The sequence below is a fragment of the Pelodiscus sinensis genome, chromosome 9 (assembly GCF_052426305.1).
Source record: "Pelodiscus sinensis isolate ZL-2025 chromosome 9, ASM5242630v1, whole genome shotgun sequence".
NCBI lineage: Eukaryota > Metazoa > Chordata > Testudines > Trionychidae > Pelodiscus > Pelodiscus sinensis.
Window position 1 is genome coordinate 9,664,927 of NC_143060.1, and position 26,478 is coordinate 9,691,404.

General features: G+C 37.2%; 1 protein-coding gene across 5 annotated transcripts in view; it reads left to right on the forward strand.

Annotated features, from left to right (window-relative positions):
• Window positions 1–26,478, forward strand: part of ELAVL4 (ELAV like RNA binding protein 4) — a 120,089-nt gene that overhangs the window by 30,600 nt on the left and 63,011 nt on the right. For 2 of the 5 annotated variants that reach the window (XM_006126430.5, XM_006126431.5), the window contains exon 1: window positions 3,037–3,161. The exons of 1 other annotated variant lie outside the window; for it this stretch is intronic. In XM_006126430.5, the coding sequence (XP_006126492.1) occupies window positions 3,045–3,161 (117 nt within the window). In that variant the 5' untranslated portion in view covers window positions 3,037–3,044. Of the gene's footprint in view, window positions 1–3,036; window positions 3,162–5,518; window positions 5,758–6,325; window positions 6,486–26,478 lie in introns of those variants that run through there. 2 more of the 5 variants (XM_014575180.4, XM_014575178.4) reach the window with 2 other exon arrangements.

Below are 26,478 nucleotides of genomic sequence, written 5' to 3' on the forward strand. Positions count from 1 at the left end.
CCTTTCTCTCTCTCTCTCTCTCTCTCTCTCTCTCTCACACACACACACACACACACACACACACACACACACACACACACACACACACACACACACACAATCTTAAGCTTCAGGGCGGTAGCCAAGTTAGTCTGTACAGGATAAACTTAAAAATCAACAAATGGTCTGGTAGCGCTTTCTAGACTAACTAAACATCTACGTGTCTGTAAAGTGCTACCAGATCATTTGTTGTTTTTTACGTTTATAAAATCTTAACTCAGTTATTCATGGAGACATCAGATTCTGAAAGAATATTGTAGTGTTGGAAATACCGTGTATTTGACAAGTCATATGATTTGTCACATTTTAATAGAATATTTTGAGAGTAACATGACCTTTACTTTCAGTAAACATTAATAGTTCCTGCTCCCAGTAAAGCCAGTTGCAGTGGGATTTCAGTGGGATTCAGTCTGGCCTATAATAAAGAACGCTGTTGTGTGATATCTTTTTGTTTTTCATCCTTCCCCATGCCACCAATTTGTACTTTAAACTTTAAAATTTGAATTGTAAACTCTTCAGGACTGGGACTGTCTTTTGCTATTTATTATAAGGTGGGTGCATAACTGGTTGGAAAACCATTCCCGGAGAGTAGTTATCAATGGTTCGCGGTCCAGCTGGAAAGGCATAACAGGTGGAGTATGACAGGGATCAATGTTGGGACTGGTTCTGTTCAGTTATCTTCTTTAACAATTTAGATAATGCCATAGACTGAACACTCATAAAGTTAGCAGAGGATACCAAGCTGGGAGGGATTGCAAGTGCTTTGGAGGATAGGGTTAAAATTCAAAGTGATCTAGAGAAACTAGAGAAGTGGTCTGAAGTACATAGGATGGCATTCAATAAGGACAAATACAAAGAACTCCACCTAGAAAGGAATAGTCAGTTGCACATCTACAAAATGGGAAATGATGGCCTTGAAAGGGATTTGGGATTCATAGTAGATCACAAGCTATCTATGAGCCAATGGTGCACTATTCTTTCAAAAAAGCAAACATTATCCAGAATATTGTAAGCAAGACCCAAAACATAATTCTTCCACTCTACTCCGAGCTAATTAGGCCTCAACTGAAGTATTGTATACATTTCTAGGGTTCTGTATTTCAAGAAAGATCTGAACAATTTGGAGAAACTCCAGAGAAGAGCAGCAAAACTGATTAAAGGTTTAGAAATTGTGACTTGTGAGGGAAGATTGGGAAAAAATGGGTTCGTTTAGACTGAGGGGGACATAATATCAGTTTTTAATTACATATAAAGTTAGTACGAGGGGACACAATATCAGTTTTTAATTACATAGAAAGTTAGTATGAGGAGGAGGAAAGTAAATTGGTCTTGTTAACTCTGAAGCTAGGAGAAGCAATGGGCTTAAACTTCAACAAGGATGGTTTAGGTTGAACATTTAGGAAAAACTTCCTAAACATCACTGGTGGTAAGCACTGGAATAAACTGCCTAGGGAAGTTGTGGAATTTCCGTCACTGGAGAGTCTTAAGAGCATGTTAGAGAAACAACTTTCAGGGTTGGCCTAGATAATACTTAGTGCTGCCTTCAGTACTGTGGACTGGACTAGAGGACCTCTTTGAGGTCCTTCCCAGTCCTGTGATTTTATTATGTGTTTATATAGCACCTAACACAGTGGGCCCCACATCCTCCTGGGGCCTCTGTTTGCATCTGTAAAGTACTGAGTGAATTCATAACTTTGTATGATAGTAAAAATGTTCCTTGTTCTGATGGATCTAAAGTAAAACAAAAGAAAATTCTGAAGTTTACAGAAATATAGTGATGAGGGAAATTGAGTAAACATTTCTGTCATCTTAAATTGCTATTGAAAAGTATAATAAGTCTGCTATTTTTGTCTAGACTTATGCTCAAGTAGTTTATAAGATGTTCTCTGACTTTTGGCTTAGTTTTGTTTAAATCACAATATTATGTTTTCTTGTATTTTACCTGGGGAAGTTGTGTCTACTCTCTAACTTCCCTCCTGCCCCATGTTTACTATAAATAAATGTTGTGTTGACATTTACTTGAAGCAGTTTATCTTCCTATGCTCAATGCTTTGGCTGTCTTCTGACAAGACACTGTTTCCATTGGTTTGGTTCCCCTGTTCTCTACATTTCATCCTGTCTGTTGATTATTGTTGGGTTTTTTTTTTCATTAAGTTCATTTTTGCCGAGTGCAAGGTCTGTGTTTAGCATTCAGGTTCCTTATTAAGATTTTTTTTAATTATTTGCTAATGGAAGTTCCATGGTTTATTTCTTTGTCTTATGGGAAGGAGGTGATGGACAAAAGAATGCAAAATATGGGCATTTGGGGGTTCTTGTTCCAAGAAAAATTTTTATGATGGTTATTTTAAATCTGTGCACACTGACCACCTGGTGGTTGTAGAGTGAACTGTTACTTTACACTACAGAATAGTTTCAACAGCCATGTTTGGGGCAGGCTAATCTTGCAAAGAGAGCAGTACATATAACAGGAGTGTACTGTGTGTGTGGATAAGGGAAAATTCAGCTCACTGACTAGATGTTTTAATGTGTGAACTCTAGGGAAATAACATATTGGCTATACTGTTGTGTGCAAGAAAATTGAAGAACCCTTTGCAGACAGAGGGCTTGCAAAGGATTCTTCCTGTTTCTCTTAACCAAAATCTGTGGCAAGATGTTTGAAATCAGCAGGACGCTTAATGCTGCTTTGTTAAATAATGAGGTAATATTTTGTCACTTTTCTGAGCAGCATCTGTTTTTCCTCCTTTTTTATATGTTTATGAAGGATTCAGGTTATTTTTATGAAAGTAAGAGATTAAAAAATCATTCTTCACTTCTTATTTTTTTCCTTTCGATGCTTTTGGACAATTGGGTTGTCTTTATTTGCGGTTTCAATCGGCTGCTGTTGCCTAGGACATTATGCCACGTAAGGCTTCTAAACTGCACAGAGTAGGTAGTTATTAACGCTGAATTGGCTTCTGGTATAGTCCATCTGGGCTCTGTATGAGAGAGCTTGCTGGCGGCTACTGATGCTAAGATACCCGCAACCTTTGGGATGTATGCATGGTGGAGAGGGGCTCAGTGATATGAGATCACTTCTTTTAAGGGATACTGTCATTAATGAGTCAAGAAACTGCTCATTTATGGTAAGGAGAGAAAAGGAGGGGGGGCAAACAGCCCTGTGATTTCATTTTGATATAGGATTAGGTGTTTAAGACAAGTTTCTTTTTGTGGGGATGGAGGCTTGCATAAAAATAGGGCTTTTCTCAGAGGTATGCTGGCTGATTCTGGAGAGACTATATTGAGAATTTGATGCTTTACAAATGTGTCACAACTGTGATGCAGTGGTCAGCCACTTACCCTGAAAGATGAATGGCACTATTGGAAACACGATAATAAGGTTGACTTTTTCAACAATAGGACTCTGCCTTTGTCTTTAGAGAGAGGCCTCTGAGGACATTCGTGCATTTTTGTTTTAGTTTTCGTCTGAAAGATTTGGTGTATGGGTTTATTTGTTTGTTTTTTGGAAAAGTGATCAGTGTGCAAAGTACATGACATTTTAGATGTGCAAAACAGCTAAATGTTTAGGACTGCAATGTGCGATTATTGTTTCAGAAAAATGGCTGAATCTTTTGATATGCATAACATTAATTTATAGCTAACAAAGTGTGCTGAGGTTGAAAGGGCTGGAAAAAAAGATTTCTTCATCCCTTGTTCAATTTTGTAAACCCCTGAAGAGACCTTACATAAAAATCTGCATTACAAATGAAACTTTAATATTCAGTATATTTGGGGAACAGAACATATGATGATGTACTATTATGCAGTATTTTGATGATAGTGAATTTGCTCTAGTAGTTCAGTTTCAGTTACACTGATTTAGAAAATTTGTTCTACAAACCACTTTAATCTTTGGTAGTTTTTGCTAAGCTAAAAATGTTTTTAAAACTATTGTGTGTAAGAGAAATCCTCTACAGCCATTTAAAGTATCCGTAGTAGAGATTAATTGAATTCGGTATTCACTCTGTGAGTAGGTAGGGTTCTTTTATTTTAAATGTTTTTTCTGTTTGTATGATCCATTTTATATCTACATTATTTAAAAGCTTAATATATGTCCTACATTGTACTGTTTGTTTAGGCTGTGAATGGAGGTTTTTGTGCATATTTTAAAGAAATTTTAAAACGTACATAATACCCTTTATGAGAGTAACAGTTCTGAGTTAATATTTGTACTTTAAAAAAAGCCTTTTCACAAAATGGTAATTATATATTTGGGGAGTGGGTATTTCATAAAACCATTTCTTATTTTCTGCAGTGGAGAAGTTAGTGGGCATATATCATGGCCCATACTTGCATTCTCTGCAGCGTTTACCTTCCTATCTGTTCTGAAATAGAAATATTTATGATAGATGTTTTTAAAAAATATTTTCTTTTAACTGTGCACATAAAAGATAAGACTAAATGATTTAAATATCAATATTAGAGATTAAAGTCGGTAGGTTTTGATTAAACGTTAATCCCAGGTCAAATGTAAAAACAGGATGCTATGCCCTGTTTTCTTCGCTGCTATGTATAAAATCAACAAATCCCTCAAATAGTTTTCTTTTGAAGAAGAGGGGGAAAATAAATGTCTCCTAAGTATCTTATTTCAATAAAGTTAAGGTAGTGGAAAGTTTATGAAATATTGCTCTTTATAATTGGTGGCTTGATGCTTTGTCTGTGGAAGCAAGCAAAGGAAAAGTGAGTGTGTTTATTACAAAGTTTAAAGCACGTTTTTTATTATGGCTGAAAAATAACTTATTTAAATGCCGTCTTATTCATTACTTCCCGCAAATAATGAAGTGAGATACGTGTATAATTATAAAATATTACCATTATTCTGGTAAAGTGTACTGCTAAGTACATATGTTATATTTTAAGCGTAATGAAAATAATATCAAACTTGCCTTTAAATTTTGTTTCTTACTGCAAAAAGAAAAAAATCTTGATTATTAAAATCAATAGTACCTGAGCATAAATGCAGTTAAAATGCACATTAAAGTGCTTTTGTCATATCTTTAAGCCTAGGGGCAGATCATTAAATATGCATTTCTCCGGAAAGCAACTGTCGAGAAAGATAAGGTGGTTAAAATACTCCAGACCTCAAAGCCACACATATGAGAGGTAAGAGGTTGTAGTCATTGAAGCATGGCTGAGGTATGGCACCTCCACATGGAGGTTTATAAACTAGACGTGGCCTGTTACTGTACTTCTGGGGTAGGGAGGGGTAAAAATATATGTATATGTGTTGTTTTTTTTCAACTGGGCCTTAATTACTAGACACAAGCAGCAGTTCAGAAATCTGGTCTCTGTTGTTGTAGAGGTCACCAAATCATTAACATTGTCAATCTGGCAGTAGCTAATTTCAATAGCACCTGATGTTGCAACGCCTCCTTTAGTTTCCCTAGCCAATCAGATCCTGGCTTCAGCTGACAGATGGTCCCATAAATGGATGTAAAAAGGAGAAGCTGCAAGCCAATTTCAGGAAGGCTCTGTTCAGTTGTTCTTATCTACATCCTAGAAGCGGGGGGCTTCAACACAGTGCGTTTTTTTTTTTTATTCTTTTGCTGCACAAAACATCGGCACTGTGCTTTGTGGATCTTTTTTTTTTTTTTTAAATAATAAAATCCCTGAAACCTTAGCAAATCTTTAGAAGAGTTCAAGCTTTTCAAGACCCAATATTTGCCATTAAGAATGGTTATGGTAGGTATTAGTAGATTTAAAATCTGTTTATAGTAGTTGTATAGATAGATAACATAGATTTTCCCCACATCTTCACCTTTATCAGTCTGTTTTCACGAGCTTAGTTGCTATGACTGGTTTGTTTCTACATTATGTATCTCTGTCTCTCTCTCTTTCTCTTTTTTCCCTCTCTCTGTTTCTCTCCCTCTCTCCCTATTTAATTCCTGCGTATCCTTTAATAAAGGATGTACTTTGTCATTTTAAAGATCATTGTTATTTCTCTCGGAATAAAGAAAAACGTGATTTTATAACATAAGGCTGCGTGTGGCTAACTGAAATGCTGAAAAAGAGGGGGTTGTTTTGGGCGTAGAGGTAATTAATATCCACATTCACATGTTGGAAATACAAATGCAAAGCAGAATCCTTGGGAAAAAAAGCTTCAAGCCTGGTAATTTTGTTTTGGTGGACTGCGCAGCAGGTATGGTAATTTTTGAGAGTGATTTATATGAGCTTCAGTAAATGCTGCATATTGTATTTCAAAGAGTTTCCTGTCATGACCTCATAAAAAGAGGAGGAGGCTTGTATGTGTTGCAGCGCCTAGTATATGTCGATTTTGTTGCATCGTTGGGCAGCAGTCCTGTAAGAAGGAATGTCAGCTTTTACATAACGTTCTTTTTGCTTTTGACACTGTAAGGGGCTGCAAGGGTCCATCTTTGTGATCACAGATGGAGTGGAATGGCTTGAAAATGGTAAGTGAATGCTGAGAGACTGTTCATAGGTTTCGTACAGCTTCTGTGCCTCATGAATTCCTTTTGTTCAGGATAGCAGGTTGTGAGTCATAAGTAAAATTACAGGTCATTGTTTATTTTTATGAGGATCTCTCTATATATTTTAACGTATCGAAGTGTGGTGACACTACACGCTGATTCCATTGAACGTTGCATTTCAGTCAAGCAAGGATGGTCTCTGCTGACAGTCACAGTGTCATTGTACTGTATGCCCATCGGATCAGCCAGCAGCTCATGTATTTTCATCATCATTTGTGTTACATGAGTGGTAAATTAAATCCAGATCTAATAACTACGTGTAAAAATCAGGTGCTTTGTTTCTTTACAAGCTAATACGATAGTGAAGCAGAATGGTGGTGTGTGTGTGTGGAGGGGGGGTGTTCTGTGTTTTAAATATTGAAGGAAGTCTAAGCCTCCATTTATGTAAAAATAGTATTTCTATTTTTAGAGTATTCTTTTGGCAGAGAAATCCGAAACTACTCAACTCATTCCTCCTTTATGTTTTCCTTACAGATTGTGCAAAATGGCATGATCAAATACAACTATTACAGACTTTGAATTTCACAGAGAACTGCTATTCAGGGGAAGAAAAATCTTCAAAATTCAAATCACTCTTGCTAGTTTTGTTTCAATTAAACATTATGCAGACTTTCACTTCGGATATTTATTATAACTGGGGAACAAAGCTCCGGTCTTTTCACATTCTTATAGGATTGTCTTTGTCTAGCTGCTTGTTTTGATGGGTGTAAAACAAATAAGATTAGACTGAGCAGCCGAACTGAAAGCGATAGCTGGGAGGAAAAGCCAATGAAAGGTTGCCGGGGAAACGAGCATAGGGGGAAGCTGAGTGGGGGAGCAGGTGGCAATCATGTGGGAATACTGCAAACAGTGTTTAAAAAAAAAATCAGGGGCTACCTCGATTATCTTTGCTGTTCTTTGTGGCAGTCACAACTTTAATTATTCTTTATAAATAGGTGTTAATTACATTTCTGGATCAGGCTTACAGTGATTTCTAGAAATCTATTTTTGAGCATCTGTTCTTTCTTTACAAATGAGAGTTATCTTTTTTTTCTGCTGTGAAATTGTATGTGCAAAAAACAGCAAGAAATCCTTCAAAGCAGTATTTTAGAAAAATGTAAATCATATTGAATGAAGTTGACAGAGGTATAATAGTAAACTCCCACAGTTGATAGCTTCTGCAAATCATTTCTTAGAATTTTCCAGCAAATGTCCCTATGAGAACAGAAGGTAGTATGAATTTACCCTAAGCGGTGATTTTGTGTTAAGTGATATTGGTATTTTTACATATTCAGATGGTTCTATGGCAGAATAATCAGTTCAAGGGAGTTCATCATATCTTGCAGTTTGTGCGCTAAGCAGAAATTTCCTGAAATGAAGCTGTACTCCTCTTCTTTGCTAGCCTCACCTCTCCCTGCTATAACCCTATCCACTTTCAATTTCAAGCTGAGTATGCTGGCTTTAGGTTTTAAAGAAAACCTATATGTTTTGCTAGTTATTATGGTCACTCATGGTCTAGGGCACACAATAATGTGGAATAGCAAAGGTGCATCTTTAAACAAGCTTGTGGGTGCCGGAAGTGTTTAAAAAGCGTAGTAGACTGGTAGGTGATAGAAGTTAGCGTAAAGGGTATAAAAAAATGTGGTTGTCCAGAAAGCGTTCATCTGTCACACATCAGGAGGTACAAGAGATGTGTACCAAGAGCACAGAACACACCCTGTATTTTTTTTTAGTTTATTCCTTCATTTTATATTTAATTACTTAAAACATTTAAATTTAATGAGACCATGTTAGGAAATTTAAAAGGAAAATATGAGAAATTACATCTGTCTTTTAATTTTCCTCTCAAGTGATGCTTCTGCTGCAGTCTTTTTCTGTAGAGAAGTAATTGAATGACCCTCTGAAAACTGCACAGCTTTTTGCTGTAGGCGAAGAAAAATCATAAGGGTGTATATGTAACATATATAGTGTGCTTGAGTGCATGCGTACAAATGAACTATGTACAAGAATATATAGATGAGAAATTAAAATTTTTTATTCTGTTCCCAAAATATTGTTACTACATTCTAAAGCTGTTAGATTTGATTATGAGAATAAATTTAAAAGGCTTTGATTGTAGACAGAAGCACTTTTTTGAGGATCACCAGCAGTTAATGTAGTTACATTTTTGTTCAATTTGCTATTTTTATAATGTGTTTTCTGACACGTGTTTCTGCCAGTGTTCTTTCTCTTTCTTTGTCTTAAGATTATATTGATGAACACAGCCTGCCTGCATGATAATGTCGTTCTCTTCTTTCACGTAGTAGACCCTGAAATAGGAAAATAGCTGTTAGATTAGTGGAATATCATGTAAGATTGCCAAATATAAAATAGCAAGAAGAAAACCATAGAACATGAAACCTTAATTTTAAAACAAAAATTGGAGAATACATAGCTTTCTTTAAACATCGTCATTTTTGTGAAATAGTAATCTGGCTGAAAAGATGGGATTTTTACATTCAGATATAGAAGGAACAGAAACAACAGCCACCAGTTTATAATTCTTCCTATTTCTATGCACCTTACTAATCAAGTTTCCATGTTAGATACAGATATGCTCTTCCACTGTTGACTGGCTAGGGTAACCTCCTATGCTTTACTTATATTTATTAATTTTACCTTTGTGAGCTTTCTCAAATGAAAAAAACCCAGTTATTATTGACAAAGGAAGGTTAAAATGCACTGCAAAGTATTCATTTGAAAATTCCATTTTAATGGATGTGAAATAGTCTTGACCATCTAGACTTGGTCATGTTAAATATATGATTCATATTGGAAAAAATCAGGTTGTCTCAGAAAAGTTGAATATTTTTAGTCTTAGAAATTTTTTTGAAGGAATGTCTTTGAGGTTACATTACATTCTCAAGTCTTCCCTAGTTAGTATGCTGCTGGGAATGTTCATTAAATGAAGGTTATTTTCTGCACATGAAAGACATACTACTTGTACATTATCTTGAGATGGACATTGGTTCTAGATTGTCTATGAAATAAGTTATTAGTACTTCTCATGTTCTGGTAGGGGAATTTGTTGTATATCTTGATAATTTGCACTTTCCGAAAATTTCAGCAAACATCCCAGGCAAGAAATGGACAGCGATAGAGAATATTATATATATTTATGTGGAGATTCACAGATCTTGACAAATCCTCTTGTCTGATTCAGCAAGCTGTGGCCACCAGACAACTAATTTACATGCCTGGACGTGTTAAAATGTACATTTGTTTGTCTGTGGGACAGCTGACTGGATACACTCGGATGCACTGGCAAATACTGCATTGCAGTATTTTTTTCAATGTCATTGGGGTTTTTGGGGAGAAGGGGCACAAGCAATCTTATTGTAAGCAGGTCAATGTTAAAAAGCCTTGCACCTTTGATGATAGGCCATACTTCACAAAATTTGCTAATGTAAGAAAGGAAAGTCACCCCTCCCCCTTTGGTTACTCTTTCCCAAATAGATGGAAAGAGAGATGAGTGTGTGTGTAGATATACATGCGTGTTTGCATGTGTGTATTGTCACACCTTATTTGTACAAGAGAGTGTAAAAAACATCTCAGGATTTTTATGAGACGGGAGAAGGCATTCTCTAAATGTAAAATATAGTACAGTTTGTTCATATGGTGCAATGGCCCATAGTTAACTGTTAAGCTGTGACTTCTGACACCTTAAAGGGTTTAACTGTGGTGAATATTTTATCTTGCTAAAGTATTAACTCAAGATGAGAACATTGTTTCTATTCAACAAGTATAGTATGTTTAGTCCTAGTAAAATTAGTTTACTATTTATGTATACTCAGCCTTTGTAGCTGAGTGTTTTAACTGCTGAAATGACGCACAGGAGCGGTAGTGAGGAAAGGGGGTATTCAAATACTTTTTGCTTTCTTTTGTTCCCTTATTTCAAATGGCCCATCTTTACTTTCTGATATCCTGGAGTATTTAGGTGCACAGCCCTTTAATAGGTCACTAGCATTACAACTAGATGGTGGGGGGGGGGGGGGGGGAGATGTCTCTGTGTGTCACAGACAGTAATTGTCTAAAATTAGCCATCTAGAAAATCAAGAAAAGGAAAGAAAAGATTTCAGGAAAGAGAATGAGGCACAAACATATGAAACTGCACCATGCTAGTCTGAGAAATAATGAGTGACAAATCTGAATTAATGTAGTGCAGTGATGCCCATTAATTTCTCAGAACCTTGACTTTGCAGGTTTGTTACATACTTTGTTGTTCACACCTTTAATTATACACAGTTTTGGATAGTAACTTACTGCACCAAGAGATGAGACCTTTTGTTTGTTGTTTACATAATTAAGTATTCAGACAGAGTGTTCACAATAGCTTAAGAATATTAGTGTTAGCAGTTGGGCTTATAATAAGAATATGCTTTTAATTTTCATAACCGCTTGATACTGTCTTATTGTAACATTTACTGTATTTGCATACATTCATAAAGAATTAGCTCTGTGGTACTGGTGTTAGGTTTATTTTTCTCTAATGACAATCTGTGTTTGCCCTAGCCATTTTAGAACTTTCATGCATATCTTTTCTGTGGGGCCCCTCAAAGCAAAGAAGAAGCTAAAAGGCATTCTTACCCATTGTTCTGCTTCCGATTGTGACTTGCTCAAAGATTTTCTCCCCAGTGAAGGTAATCTATAAGAACCAGGAAATGCTGAGAACCAGGGAGAAATCCTTATTTAAATTGGATAAACAGACAGTGAGACTGTTGAAGAAATAAGGTCAGCTAAACATGTGTGAGTGCTCTTTCTGGAAACACTCTGCAGCTACACAGTAAAATGCAAGTCGGTCTTTGATGATATTTAGAGTGGTGATATACTGTATATAAAATGCTGTAGTACTCCTTTGTTGCTAAGGCACACACAGTTGTCAGACATTCTGGTTTGATGGAAAAAACAATGTCTTTGTATTTTATTCTTTTTAATTTTTTTGAATTTTATGTTAAGTCGTTTACATTGCTAGTAAACATCTTCTAAGATGCCACTGGTACTTTTTCATTGTTGAGGGACATGCACTGGTTCTATATCATGAAAGACTTGGAAACAGTGTCATGGCATTTCAGCACTTATAAATCTTGATAATAAAGGAAGTGCTGTGTTTGGTTTGGAACAGATGCAAATGAATGTTGAAGTTCTATGCAATGAAGTTCTATGTAAAAAGCTTTCCTGTTCACCAAAGTGATTTTGAACGTGGGCAGTGATGCCTCTGGAGGCGTTCCAATAGCAAAAGTCCTATAATTCCAGTCATTTCACAGCATCGTGAGTGAATTTATTGAATGATGGAAGACAACTCGAACACCTTCCGCTAGTGCTAGCAGTTTCAGAGGGAGCTGATCAAAATGTTGAACTATCTCACCCAGTGTGTAGAGACCTAGAAATTTGCTAGCAAAGCAGTTAATTAAATTGTACTGTTTAATAGCTATGGTCTTTAAATGTTGGCCTATGGTGTGTTGATACTTATTTTAAAATAGTCTGTTTTTCTAAGCAGCCAATCAGAGACTCTTACTGTTTCTTTCTAGGTTGCACATGAAAAACAACAGACAGACTTGAACTTTTTAAGATGTCTCTGAAGACTTAGCAGTAGGAAATAGTGTTATAATGGTAAATTACAGCAGCAAATGATATTTAAAAGCATCTGAAGCTGGATGGTGGATGAAAGATATTTGTCCTTATTTTCTTAATGAAACTTTCTTTATTACAATACTTTTAAGTAGAAAAAGACTACAATTCCCACAATTTATCATTTTAATAATAACTGATGCATCCTGTAATATCATGTTTAAAAGCACTCAGCGAGAATATAAAGTTCTGGGAATTGTAGTCTTTAATATTAATTATCCACGTTACAGCATGACAATACAGACAATACAAATCCCCAAAGTTCATTTTTTTCTGTAATGCCAAAACAAAAATGAAATTTGTGACTGTCGGAATTACTTTCCTTACAGTAATCGTTCTTAACAGCCACTTTCCCTCATATTTATTTTTTGTGCCGGAAAAGTGACTCATCTTCAATTCAGTATGTGTAGGTTAGGTTTATTTAAGAATCACTAAACTTTAGACATTCTTGTTTATGGTCATTTTTGTTCAGTGAGCAGTTTGATTCTAAACCTGTGTTTATAACGTTGGAAATGAACCTGATTAAAATGCACTGTAATTCTGATTTCAAACATGTATAGAAAAATGCAGTCAAAATACTAATCAATTGCAGTACTTGATATATACTAACAAAGGGTTTACTTCTATTCCTTTTATGTCAATACCAAAATTCCCGTGGACATCTGTGTTTCAGGATCAGGTCCTAAAATGCTCACAATGGTCACTGTCTAAGAAGACCATATTTATCTAATTCCTACATTGTAGTGAAGTGCTAACACTTTATAATGTACTTAGAATAGAAAATGATTTTAAGTTTTCAGATACCTGCATTGTTCATTTGTTGAAATTTTTTATTGCAGTTTTTGTATTTATCTTTTGCTATTGGTAATCCTTGACTTTTTACTGCTAATCAGTAACTTCCTTGCTCTACTTTGTCCAACATAGACTTCAAGCACCTTTCGGCACCTGTCTTATTAATTCTGTAAACCATCCTGAATACTCTTTACATTACAGAAAGAAGCTTGTATATACATATATATTTCATAAATAATATTGTTTGTAGATATTTTGGTTTTAAATGAAGTTCCTGGCAGTACATGTGTAGGGAAGATTTATTTTAGCAGAATGCATGAATGCTAGAAACTCTTTCTGATGTGTGTGTGCCAGCTACGCTGTGGCAATATTGCTGTTAATTTCCTTCCTGTATGAACAGCTGTTCCAGGAAATTATCTCTTTGCTTGATATGGAAGGTCCTGGAAAATTCCATACAGAGTTACTGTAGTGGTTGCAGCAGTTCTTAATATGACCAATGATGGAAACTTAACTCTTTAATCTGCAGAATAATTTATTCTTCTGTAAAATAGCTGGGGCAGGACAAACTTAATATTTTCTGCAATTTCTTATACTCGGAGATTTCCTGAGTGCATTTCAGAATTGGACATTGTATTTGATAATTCATAGATCACAGTTTATATTTAACTGTAAGCACACTAATCCAAGAAGAAAAGTATATTTTTTAGAATTCTCTTTTATTGTCAGTACTTGTCATTACCTAGCTACTGAAGAAAATATTCATATGTTAAGACATTTATTTAAAGAAAAGGGGTGAGGATGGGGTTAATGGCCATCAATTCATCTTTTGCTGTGTTTAAATTTATAATGGTTTATTTGTGATTATCAACATTTGGAACATCATTTGGAACATTAATGCACAACCATTTTTGTCATGCAGGAACCAACGTTTTCTATAATTTTCCACTGGCTTAGATGCTGGTATGATGATGTTTATTCTCAGCAGGCAGAGATGGAAAATATTTTTAAGTGATGCCATGCCACTTCCTACATTGCCATGACTTGTTTTCCTTTTTCCCACATGGGTGAAACACGCTGGCGCAGGCTTTGTAAACAGCTTCAAATAGTCCACCTGGCTGCACCTGAAGGGTCATGTGACTCTTGCGCAATGTATAGGTCTTGCCCATTTGTGGCACATTGCTGATATTCGTAGCCAAAGGAAAGGAGCCTGGCATTGGGCTTTTGAGCTTTCTATGACATGTAAAAATATGTCACTGTTAAAAAAATATTTTCCATCTCTGCCTGCTTGGGGTACATGGCATCCTCATGTTTAGTACGTTGCTTTCTGATGTGATATCCTATGCGGTTACGGTACCAAGCAGAAACTGCTTCTGATGGCCACAGCATTACTTTATTTTTATAGACATTTTTATGGGCACAATGGTTTCTTTTGATTGGGAGTGGATAGGCAGGTGGACAGAACATTAGGATGTATTTAATTAGATTCCCCTTCTAGTCGATCAGGTGGCAGCAGTGACTGTTCTTTTCCATATGCATCTAGCCTCACCCTTTCTCTTGGATGTGCATTTGCCACTTTGATTAATGCTTTTGTCACCTTTAGAGGGGATTCCTGACATGTGCTTCACATACAGCTACACCATAAATCCATTTGGAGGCTGCAGATTACTCAGGGACAGTAGCCTATTGCACAAGAGTATTCCACCGTGAAGGAGAGGCTGGTGTCCTGTGAACTGCACTGGGTGCCTGTTGGCTTCCACATAGATCTTGCATGTTGTCTTTGACCTAAAGGACCTGGGCCCCTTCGTCTCTCTGAGGCTATGCCTCTTTCTTACAGGTGACCTCAACAGAGGTTCAGATGGAGTCCTTTTAGTGTCCTTTTAGGAGCCTCCCCTGCAGTCTTTGTTCCTGAGATTTGCTCAGCTTTGAACTTTACTTTTCCCCATAGTTTGAAGTAGTTTGAATGAATTAAGCTTCAGGGTGTATTGCTGTCTGGTGGCTATCTGTAGAATCATAGATTTTAAAGTCAGAAGGAATCATGATTATTTAGCCTGAACTTTAGGGGATAGGGAAGTATGTGCCACTCTGTTGTCTCTAGTTAATGACATATTACATTAAATGTCAAGGTTGCTTAGAGCCCAGCATAGGATTTCTTTTGTGTGTGTGATTTTTCAAATGTAAATACATTACATTTCTTCTCCTTGAAGTGTTTCACAATCCAATGGATTTAAATTCGTTTAATTGAATGTACAGTATAGAAATTTCATCTATAATATAGATCATAAGAATGAACCTAGATGTAGGGGATATATACATATAATGGGTATTTCTAGTGCTTTTGCCACCAGATAGTCTTCAGATAATCAATCAGTTTTTGATTATCAGTATGTGACCCTTTGCTTTGCATTAGCTTCAGTATTCTCTATACAGAATTTCATCAACATCAGCATGGAACAAGATCCTAGCCTTACGGATTAGTTATGAAAGGGTGTTAAAAGGAAGCATATTCCTACTCTAGAGCTAATCCAACAGGTATAGGTGTCCATAATACTGAGTAAGTAAAAGTACTGCCTATTCAGGACAAGCCCAGTTTCCTGATGGAAGAGATGTGAATTACATTGCATGAGACCATGTCCTATTTGCCTAGGTCTGCACCTCTTAGTAGTATCTGTTTAAATGTTCTTGCAAGAGGGGGAAAAAAAGGTCACACATCTTCTAAGGTTCTCTAGATGTAGTTATTGCAATGTTTTCATTAAGGCTTTGTTGAAACTAAAATTTAGACTAGGTTGACAGAACAGGTGCTGTGCCTGTGTGGCTAAGCCATCATTTTGTGCATTATGTAGGCCTCCTTGTAAATGAAACACCTCAGGGTAGTTTTCAAAAATGCCTATGTGACTTAAAAGCCCACATCCTACTGAAATGGAGGTAGGTGCCTAAATCACAACAGTGCTATTGAAAAATTTTACCCTGTGTTTGTAAACCTTGGTATTAACGTTACAAGCAGATGTTCTTAGTAAGATGATGCTAATGGACAAAGCCGGTTATGGCACCCGTCTCCCTAGTTCAGTGGTTCAGATATTTGTCTAGTGAACTAAGGATTACAAGTTCAAATCTTGCTGGTGTGTAGGTAGCAGTTTCTGTCTGGTCTTTTTCAATACTTAGTCCCATGATGAGCACAGGGAACTGGACTTGATGACCTCTCAAGGTCCCTTCTACTCCTATGATTCCCTGCTGAGCCTTGTGTTCTTTGTTGGCCTTTGGCTAGTACATACCTCTCCAAATTTTTAAAACCCAAACCATATAGCTGTATAATATGGACTTCTCTGTCTAAACTTATGGGTTGGAAAAGACTTTAGGTGATTCTCAAAAGGAAAAGTCTCGGCTTGACAAAGCCCTGGCTGTGTTGATTTAGTTGGGATTGGTCCTGCCTAGAGCAGGGGGCTGGACTTGATGACCTTCTGTGGTCTTTTCCAACTCTATGGTTCTATGATTCTATGGAAAAAAAGCAATTTAAAAATGTGGGACCACAGTGATGCTATGTCAGTCTTTGCCAGTTGGGAACCTGGCCTCATTATATATACTTGTAAATAATACGGGCCTATGCATGAGCAAAGATGAATGTGTACTCAAACCATAATGAAAAATCAGTAACTTAAATAAAAAAAAACTCTCAGGAAACTGCACTAATAGGTAAAGATTAAGAATCAAATGCATACGGTCTCAGGATTAAAAAAAACAACTAAAGATTTCCTTCCCTGTGTTTTTGTATATTTTTAGGCTGTAAGCACTTCAGAGTGGAGACCTGTCTTGTGTGTCTCTGTCTCTAGCATAATATTTTAGCTAGCTAGCTAGCTAGACAAAGAAACTTTTATGCCTTCTTAGGTTTGTGTCTAGCACAGCCATTACTATGGTGTGTTTTGTACCTGGGGTTACTGCCTTGCTAGTCAGCAGAGTGGAAATCCACTTCTTGGTAATGTAGTCTTTTAAGTGTTCATGGATTGATGTAGAGAATAATACAGTCAATAGGACACCCCTTTTCACTGTTATACCTTAACACAGGTATAATCTTTTGGGGAAGGAGGGGGGAAATCACAGGATAAAGCATGGAGCATCTGATCAAGGAGAAATTGGCTTGCTGGTTATGAGCTCTCTTGTCCTTCAGATGAAACTTGAAAGAACTAGTAGTATATTAAACAGAAAAAGCCAAAGGAAAATGGGGTGTAGTATGGTATGATCAAAAAGCTGATAAAACTCATAGATAGAGAGTAACCTGACTTCACCATGCAAGCATAGCAAAATGAAAGAAAGGGTAATTGAAGAAGAATGAGGTTTGCTTTGGGGACACTGGAGCCCGACCTTGGATCCCTTTGTTCTAAAGGATTCAGTGTAAAGAACTTTCAGTGTCTGTAGCCACATGTCATTCTGGGAGAACTATGTTAGATTCTAGAGCAGACTAGCCTTTGTTATAGGTTTCCTAACACAGAACCAGTTCAGTTTGGTTGCAGTCTGTTGGTTCATTTTGCTATGTTGTATTCTTAGCTGTGGCTTCTCTCCTAAACCTCAATTCCAGTAAAATCAAGGCTGTGTTCTCCATTTTTGACCTTAGTGGCATAAAAGACAGAAGGCAATTTTCAGTGAAAACAGTCTAAATAACAAAGATAATTCAGACTCTGTTTTCCACAAATGAAGTATATTGCCGTGGTGAAAAGAGTAACTACTCTTGATTTAGATGCAGGTAGGTCACCCTTGTGACCATGTCACCCATTATAACTTCTAAGCCATTCCTTCTTGCATAATGTACAAAACCTTAGAAATGTTCAGAAAGTTGTTTCATGATGGAGTCTAATTGGATATTTGTAGAGTACTAAAAATAGAACACATAAATCGGGACTTTAGAGTAATGTAGACACTCTTTGTGACCCCATAAAAAAGTGAAGAAGTTGCAGGTGGATATTAATATCCTGCATACTGGAAGCACGGAAAGGCAAGAAAAGAGATTATTTGAGGTTTAAGTGGCATATAACAGCAGTAGTCACACCCTGCTTTGGAAGAAAACAAAGGCTTTTTCTTTTGTCAGACATAGTCTAGGCTGTAATTTAACAGTAGGTTTCTGCGTGTCTTCAGAAATCGCTGAAGAGATGACATAGCACATGTAGTGCATGGGTAAAAAGCTAAGCTAGTGGTCCTTCCCCCGCCCCCCGCCATCTCTGGCAGTGGGGCTGTTGATAGCACTGGAGGGTTCTGACAAGTTGTGCAGTTGTATAGCTGGTGCAGGGTCTTGTATTACTCTGCAAACTCTCTATGGAGAGAGGTAGAAGCCATATGGACTGCATGATATACCTGTTTAGTCTCCTGTATGTAGGTGCAGGATATGTATCCTATCCTTAGTTTATCATCTGTTGTGTAATATGTTGACTAATGGCGAAGTTGACTAAAGTCTCAGCTTGACAAAGCCCTGGCTGGGATGATTTAGTTGTGGTTGATCCTGCTTTGGGCAGGGGGCTGGACTCGATGACCTCCTGAGGTCTCTTCCAGCCCTTTGGTTCTATGATTCTAAGGTAGTTAAAATATTTTTAATCTTCTTTCCATCATCTTTAAACAGGCAGAATACTTGTAGAAGCCAGAATCCTTTGGGAATTAGAGAAAATGAAATGCATAGATAGGAGCAAATGTCACGTTTTCAGAGTTAAAGAGCAAGATTGGGCCCTTTGTTTTGTTTGCCATTGGTTTCATATTTGGAAGAGTTGGAAGGAAGAGTACTCTCATGATTAAGACACTAGACTGAAATGAAGGAGTTCTGGATTCCGTTCCCACCTCTGACACACAATCTGTTTATGATCTTGGACAAGTCATTTAATAATCTCTGTCTGCTTTCGTTTCCCTGTCTGCAAAATGGAGGGATTTTTAAAAATTTCACTCCTACACTACTTATATGTTTAGGGCAGGGGATAGTTTCTCCCTGTTTGGACATAGCCTAGTATGATAAGGCTGTGATAACAGATTCTTGGGAACTAGTGTCATATAAATAGTATTACTAATAAATTTTACTTTCTTTGCACTGGTGGGATCACCATAAATTTTGGAAATATAAAAATAAACAGCAAATGCATCTCAGTGTATCATTTGAATATTACAACCATTTACATCCTAAGCAAGTTTAGTTGGTTAGAAAGAAGAAAATTATTTTATTTAAAATGAAGCTTTGCTTTTTAAAATTTATGAATTAGATTTTGTCAATTAGCATGTCTTGTGTACTCAGTAAAACTATGGCATCCAGTAATTCTGAACTTGCTGAAAGATCTGAATGCTATTTTAAAACCACTGCTCTGTATTCTGAAAGCAAGCTTTTTATCATGAAACTAAGGTTTTGTCATGTGAAATAAAATGTTGGTAACAATAACTTCCAATTTAATTTATTTTCTTTGCCATACAAATTCTTTCAGCTTGCATGAGTATATGAAATATTAAATACCACTTTTAAAGGAAGTGGGGGAACATAAAGCATGTAAAAATGGGGGGATGTCAACATGCAAGAGAGTTAGATAATTATTTATTTCTGGGCTATTCCTTGAGGCAGAATTGCTCTGTAGCTTACTTTTCCTCTTTTATTTCATGTTCATGATGTATTTAGTAAATAAACAATAGCAAATCTAGTTGTGTAGTATGTAAGCTTTAGTAAAAAGGTAATTGACAGTGAAATTTGATAGTTGTGTTTTAGAGAGGAAAATGTGTGTTCAAGATCCACAAAGATGTTTTCCTTGTTCCTTTTAAGGCTAGTTGTGAGTGGACTGTGCGTCTACATCCAAGGGATAAAATGTGGCCTTTAATTCTGACTTTTGCCAGTCTGTGCTTTAGAAAAAAACAAATACTTTTAATTGCTCTTACTATTTTGGTCTCGCCTGAAGGATTTTGAGCCATGTGCTGTACAAAGACATAGACAGACAAGTCTTGGCCCAGTGAAGCTTACAATCTAAGGTTTCATTCCTGCAAAGCAGTGCTGGGCAACCTGCGGCCATCAGGGTTGCAAGCGTGGCCCACAAGACATTTTATTCACTGTTGCTCACACACAGGGTTGCCAGATTCCAGTGTTTTTCATGCGTGTAGTTTTATTCCTATCAGTATTACTAAAGTGACACATGTGAACTGAGGTGCATACTGATTGCACACCACGATGACCATGAGAGCCATGTGCTTCCTCTGCCTGTAATCAGAGTACTTCTTCGGATCAGTCAGGGCGCCCCACAAATTCTAAATACGCAAGTACAGTCAGTAAAACTACCCTATCCCAGGAAACCATCTTGGTTATGACATTCTTGTGGTCCAGTAAGATGGCGGGCCACTCATGCAGCCGACTCACTAGTCTAAGTTGCCCATCACTGCTGCACATACTTAATGCACCTGCTTGCTTTTACTAATATGAATAGTCCCATTGAAATTCATGGAGCTATTTAGGGCAGTGTAGTTAAGCATGTATTAAGTGTGTTTGGCCCTGATACCGTGCATACTTATGTATACTTTAACTTTACACTTGTGAGTAGCCCATTTGGCTTCAGTGGGGATACTTGTCTAAAGTTAAGCACATGCTTGTTTGCTGGTTTGGGGAATAAGGCTTGAGTCCTGAAAGCAGCTAAACCCGTTGGATCTTTGCATCTGGGGAAAGCTTCTTGAAAGATCTTGAGTTGTACAGTGCAGAAATCCTTGCCGTCAACACTATTGGTATACTGGGAATTAATAATAAAAAATGGTTTTCTGATAAAGACTTGTCTACATGGCACCACCGACTGAGCTATAGGGTTATGAATTGCAGAGCACTATAAAGTGTTGTACTTTAACTGCCCCATGTGGACCCTGCTGAAGTGAACAAAAAAGGTGCTTAGTTCACACTGATGTAGCCCCATGTCAAACAGATTTCCTTTGGAGCCTCTGCTAGCCTTTTATTTAAATGTGGCAATTGGACCTCCACCATAGTACCATTTATTTTCACATGTAAAGCAAATAACTTTCAATGCTAATTAAAGTGATCTCTTATTTTATCTAAGAGTTTTGCATTATTTATCTAAATTCTCTTTTATGGATGAGAGTTCTGAGTTTGTTCATTAATGAACACTTAGAAATAATATAAAATTAGACCTTATGAATTCTTTATGAGAGAAAATTTACCAGGATCATTTTTCCTGGCATTTAGGTTCTGTGTACAATTTATTATACATGGATAATATATTTGACTTCTCAGTCCTCGAAATAATCTGTCTGTGAACGCTATAATCATATTTCTCAGAATTTTCCCCAGATTTTGCTTTCTTAGGAAAAGTCTATATATGGAATCTTTGTAAAACACTGTTCTTTGGCTTTTATAAACAGATATTTAGTTTTCCATGCTCTGTTTATTACTGTATCTTTTGCTGTGTTCAGCAAATTCCCAGAATGTTACCTCTATAAAGGGGGGGTGCACATGTAATTCAGATAAGAGTGGGTTTTTAAGGAAATTATTTGTTTCTATAAAGAGTTTTCACTCTTCTCACTTCAACACATGGACTCTTTTTGAGACTGTAGAGAACAAATTTTGTACATATAAAATATATATTTACATTTATTGAGCCATTGGCTATTGTTTATGCATGCAGTAGGAAGATAAGCCTGCCTTAAAGGATTTGTGGGTAGTTTTCTAAATGATTCATTAACTGTTCTTTGTAATGGTAGATGAATGCTACATATTTACTGTACTAACAACTAAAAATGTATGTCAGTTATCAGTATCTTATTTAAGCATTATAATATTTTTATTTACATTTTACATGCAAGTATTCTTTGCATTATTGTTGAAACTAATGTTTTATCAGGAAGATTAAATCTTCTATACTAGAAATATTTATATGAAAATTCATAAGAATTATTTCTTAAATATTATTTTGAATGTAGGAGCTGCTGTGGTGGATTTTTGTTGACGTTCTTTGCGGGGGGTTTATACCATGCTTTGTGATGAGCTGTGCTTTGCAAAACACTAGCAAAACTTATGCGGTCTTTCTAAGCAACAAAGTATTTCTTTGTGCAACCTGTCAAATTAAAATACCCTGTAGTTTGCTGATGTATTACCCTAGTGAGAAAAGTAGTACACCAAGAAATAATTTTAGAAACTGGGGGTCTGATGAAACACATCTTGAATTGAGGAGAAGGCTTGCCTTCATTGGAAATAGATTATTATTTCATGTCTATCAAACTTGAAATTCTGTTTTGGTCACATGGAAGATTAAAACAAATCAAATTAACTTTTGCTTGTGCTTGCATAGGTAATATTCAAATTAATCTTGGCTTCTAAATGACAAATGTATACAGTAGCTATAATTAAACTTTTTCTAGGCTATTGTGCACATATAGAATTATAATAATTGACATCACTAGTATTGTTTTCCATACCACAAGACTACAGCAAAAAGTGCCCTAGTTGAATAAATTAGAGACCAAGGATATAGGATCATTTCACAGTTAAACAAAACAAAACCAACCAGGATTCATCTATTGTGAAGGACACTTCATCTTGAACTGTAACCAACAGCTTTTTAAAAGACGCCTTCATAGTGAGATTTTTTTTTAAGGCACATATTTGTTAATCTGTGTATGAAGAATGATGTTGTTAGAGGTGGCTCAGAGTGCCAGTTCCTTAAAAAAAGTCCTTCATAATATCTGTATATGTGCGTATATATAGATATTATGGGAAATTGCTCTTGCAGCATAACATTTTAGGACAAGCAACATCTGTCTATATTGCATTAAATAAATTAGTCTACAGAAACATTGGAAACGTTGACCTAGGTGGCTCATGCTTTAAACAACTATGTAAAACACTGTTTCAGGGAAAGTGTATGTGGGGGAGGGGAACTTTGAGGTTAAGTGACTTGTATTTTTTGCATTGATTTGGTCAATATTTGTTTAGACCTTTTGATCTGTTAAGATGAATGTTTGGTTCCTCTGTCTGCAAGACATTTGTGGAAATGAGCTACATCTCCTTAGTGATTCTTCCCTAGTAAGAGAGATGAGTTTGGTAAAAGATAATAATGAAAGGACCTTTATAGTAATTCAAACACTGTGAAACAAAAAGTTTGTCCAGGAAATTATGGGAGATGCTTTTCAAAAATGTTGATGTGGTGAATAATAACTCAACATATTTTTTTTCATTGAGAATAGGGAGAAGAAATAAGTGGTTTGATTAACATCATTTTTAAATAATGTATTTGTTCTCAAGTAATGCAGACTAGGTTCCAACAACATTTTGATGTTGAAGAGATAGTAAGCTACTACACCTACCTTGGGACACACAGAACTAACCCGCAATATGTCTGAGTTTAGAAGTGCGATGATGGGGATGTCTGAAAAGGAGTATTAAGAGTGTTATTTTTGTTGTCATACATAATTTAATTTTTTAAATGGCTTGTCAGCAAATATAGCCTAAGTAAACATTATCCCTTCATGCCAATAAGAACTTGGAGTGCTTTCTCTGATGCAGAACTGCTTTTATACACAAGTCCTCAGAAATCTCTTCTACACGAAGGAAAGACTTAAATAATTTAGTGAAAATCATTGTGTCGCAGATGTTTGTTATGAACTTTTCATAACTTTGGTAATATTTTTGAGTTCCCATCAGTTTTTTTTCTTTTTCTCTACATGAGAGAACAAGAAGACCGTTACTTTTAAAAACTCACATCATCACAGTAATTCAGTAGAAAGCAAATCTTGGGCCTGACTTTTCTTTTACACTGGTGAAAATGAGACATTTTTTTGGAGGTTAATGGAGTCGAACCAGAGAAGTGAGAAGAGAATAAGGCCCTAAGATGTCACAGTAATAAATGCTGAGATATCGACAGTGAGGAAAACATCTTAAAGAAAATGTATTTGCTCAAATGCAAAACGTTATAATTATCATTAATACAAACAAAAATTGCAATATAGAAATTAAATGCAAGTCTTAAGGGTGACCTATACATTTGCTTGGCATTGAAGATAAACTTCCAAAAAACATAGTACCTTATGTGAAATTTTTAACCACTAGAATAGCAAGCACTGGATTTTATCTTTTATGGATTTTAAAATCAAAGACCAAGGAGTGAATGTTTAACAAGAGCAGCTAGCAGGCTTTTTGCTTCTGTTACTAGTAATACAATGTCAGCTTTTATTTCTCAATGTACTGCTTTGAGACCCATTAACTTCTCTAGTAAAGGATCAAGTCTTAAAACATTTATTCTTACATTTCAGCTAATTTTTTTTAATTGAACCTTTATTATAGTGGTTCATATTTCCGTAAAGGGTTTTTGTTAACCATGCCCACTCAGAACAACCGGTCTCTAAATTTATTTTGTTAATTTTCAGTTGTGAACTGGATAAAATACTGGGTTTTGAATCTTTTGGTTGAGGCAAGCATTTGTAACTGCACAAATCTATTATAACCACTGTTAGAATGTAGAATGTAGAAATGAACCAGCCAAAATGCAGAAGTTATAGAAGTTCATAAAGACAAGCATGTAAAATGGTCATAGTTTATCAAAAGAGGATGATTTTAATTCATTACTATTTGGGGATGATTAAAATGGAGTTAAAATGGTCACATTGGACCTAATCCTGCAGAGTTTCTTCATCTCCCTTAGGCATGAGTCAGAGTAAAGTTTACTCATCACTTCAGTAGAAAATGCCAGTAGAAAATATGAACCAAGATTTCATTATATTAAATCAATTTTATGCAGTTGTGTGAATACGACATAAAAGAGAGAATTTTGCTCAATTGAACTGTAACTCCCAAAACACATTTGTTCACCAGAGCGAGAGAGAACCACATCCACAATAGACTACTAGCAAAGCTTACTGAGTCTGGAATAAGTACTGGATTTAAGGTTAGGGAGGTACAGAAATTGAGGACAGTACGTGTTCCCTTCACTCTAAATCTTTTAATAGCATGTATAAGGGCATGTCTACACAAGGAAATAATTTCAAAATAAGTACAATCAAAATAACGCCCGAAATAACAAAAATCGAAATAGCGCGTCCGCACTATGGGAGAGCATCAAAATAACTCAGAATTATTTTGAAATCGTGCGTCCATTCTGATTGGAGCCTGCTTTGGATTTAGAACCCCCACAAGCACTCCGGAGAGGGGACCAAGGGGGGGGTACTTCTGTGGCTGCTTGGTCACGCAAATTGAGACACATGGTTTCAGGAGCTCCTCTGTATGTCTGCGTCTCACATGCCGCTCCTACACTGCCTCCCCCGTCACAGGACACCACACCAATGCAGTGTGCTCTGGTTGCCCTTACAGACGCCACAGCACTGACATCATGGACCCGGAGCTGCTGCAAAGCAGTGCCATGCTCACAGGCCTTGTGCTGAGCCTCATGGCAGAGTACTTCCAAATCGCCTGCATGCTGCTCCAGCAGGACGACGACCAGCCCCAACTGGAGGACTTCTACACCCAGGTTTTGGCGCTCCTGCTGTTACAAATACCCCTTATCCCGTGGACACCCTGGAACACAGTTTCTGGCAGAGGGAAACCTGTTCAGACTAGTGGGACTGCACCATCCTGCAGTGATGGGATAACCAGCAGTGGCTCGAGAATTTCCGTATGTGGAAGGCCACCTTCCTGGAGCTCTGCAGATGGCTCGCCCTTGCCCTCAAGTGACAGGACACCTGACTGCGACCCGCCATTCCCTTGCAGAAGCACATCGCCATTTCCCTATGGAATCTCGCCACACAGGACAGCTACCGTTCTGTTGGGAACCAGTTCATCGTGGGGAAATCTACAGACGGGGCCTTGCTCCTGCAGGCATCCAACTCTATCAACACCATGCTGCTACGGGAGGGTCATCTCTCTGGACAGCCTCGACACCATCATGGATGGCTTTGCTGCCATGGGCTTCCCCAACTGCAGGGGACCATAGATGCACTCCTATCCCAATCCTAGCCCCTGACCACCATGCCTCGGCCTATATAAACAGGAGGGGGTACTTTTAGATGGTTTTGCAAGCCCTGGTGGACCACAAGGGCCTTTTCACGGACATCAACATCGGGAGGTTGGGGGAGGCACGTGTGACGCTCGCATATTCTGGAACTCCTGCCTGTTCCAGAAGCTGCACGCTGGCACTTTTTCCCCCGACTACACCATCAGGGTTGGGGACATGTGGACATGACAATGTGCATCCTGGGTGACACAACCTACCCCTTGTTCCCCTGGCTGAAGCCCTACACAGGCAGCCTGGACCCTACCAAGAAGCATTTCAATGCCAGTCTCAGCTAGTGCTGCGTGGTCAGGGAATGTGCATGCGGCAACTTGAAGGGGAGGTTCCAGGAGTCTCCTCGCCCACCTGGGTCTCACTGAGCACAACATCCCCTGCTGTGGGCTCCACAACCTTTTTGAGAGCAAGGGGGAGACGTTCCTGCCAGGGAGGGGGCAGAGGCTGAATGGCTGGCCGGGGCTTACGAGCAGCTGAACACCATTGCA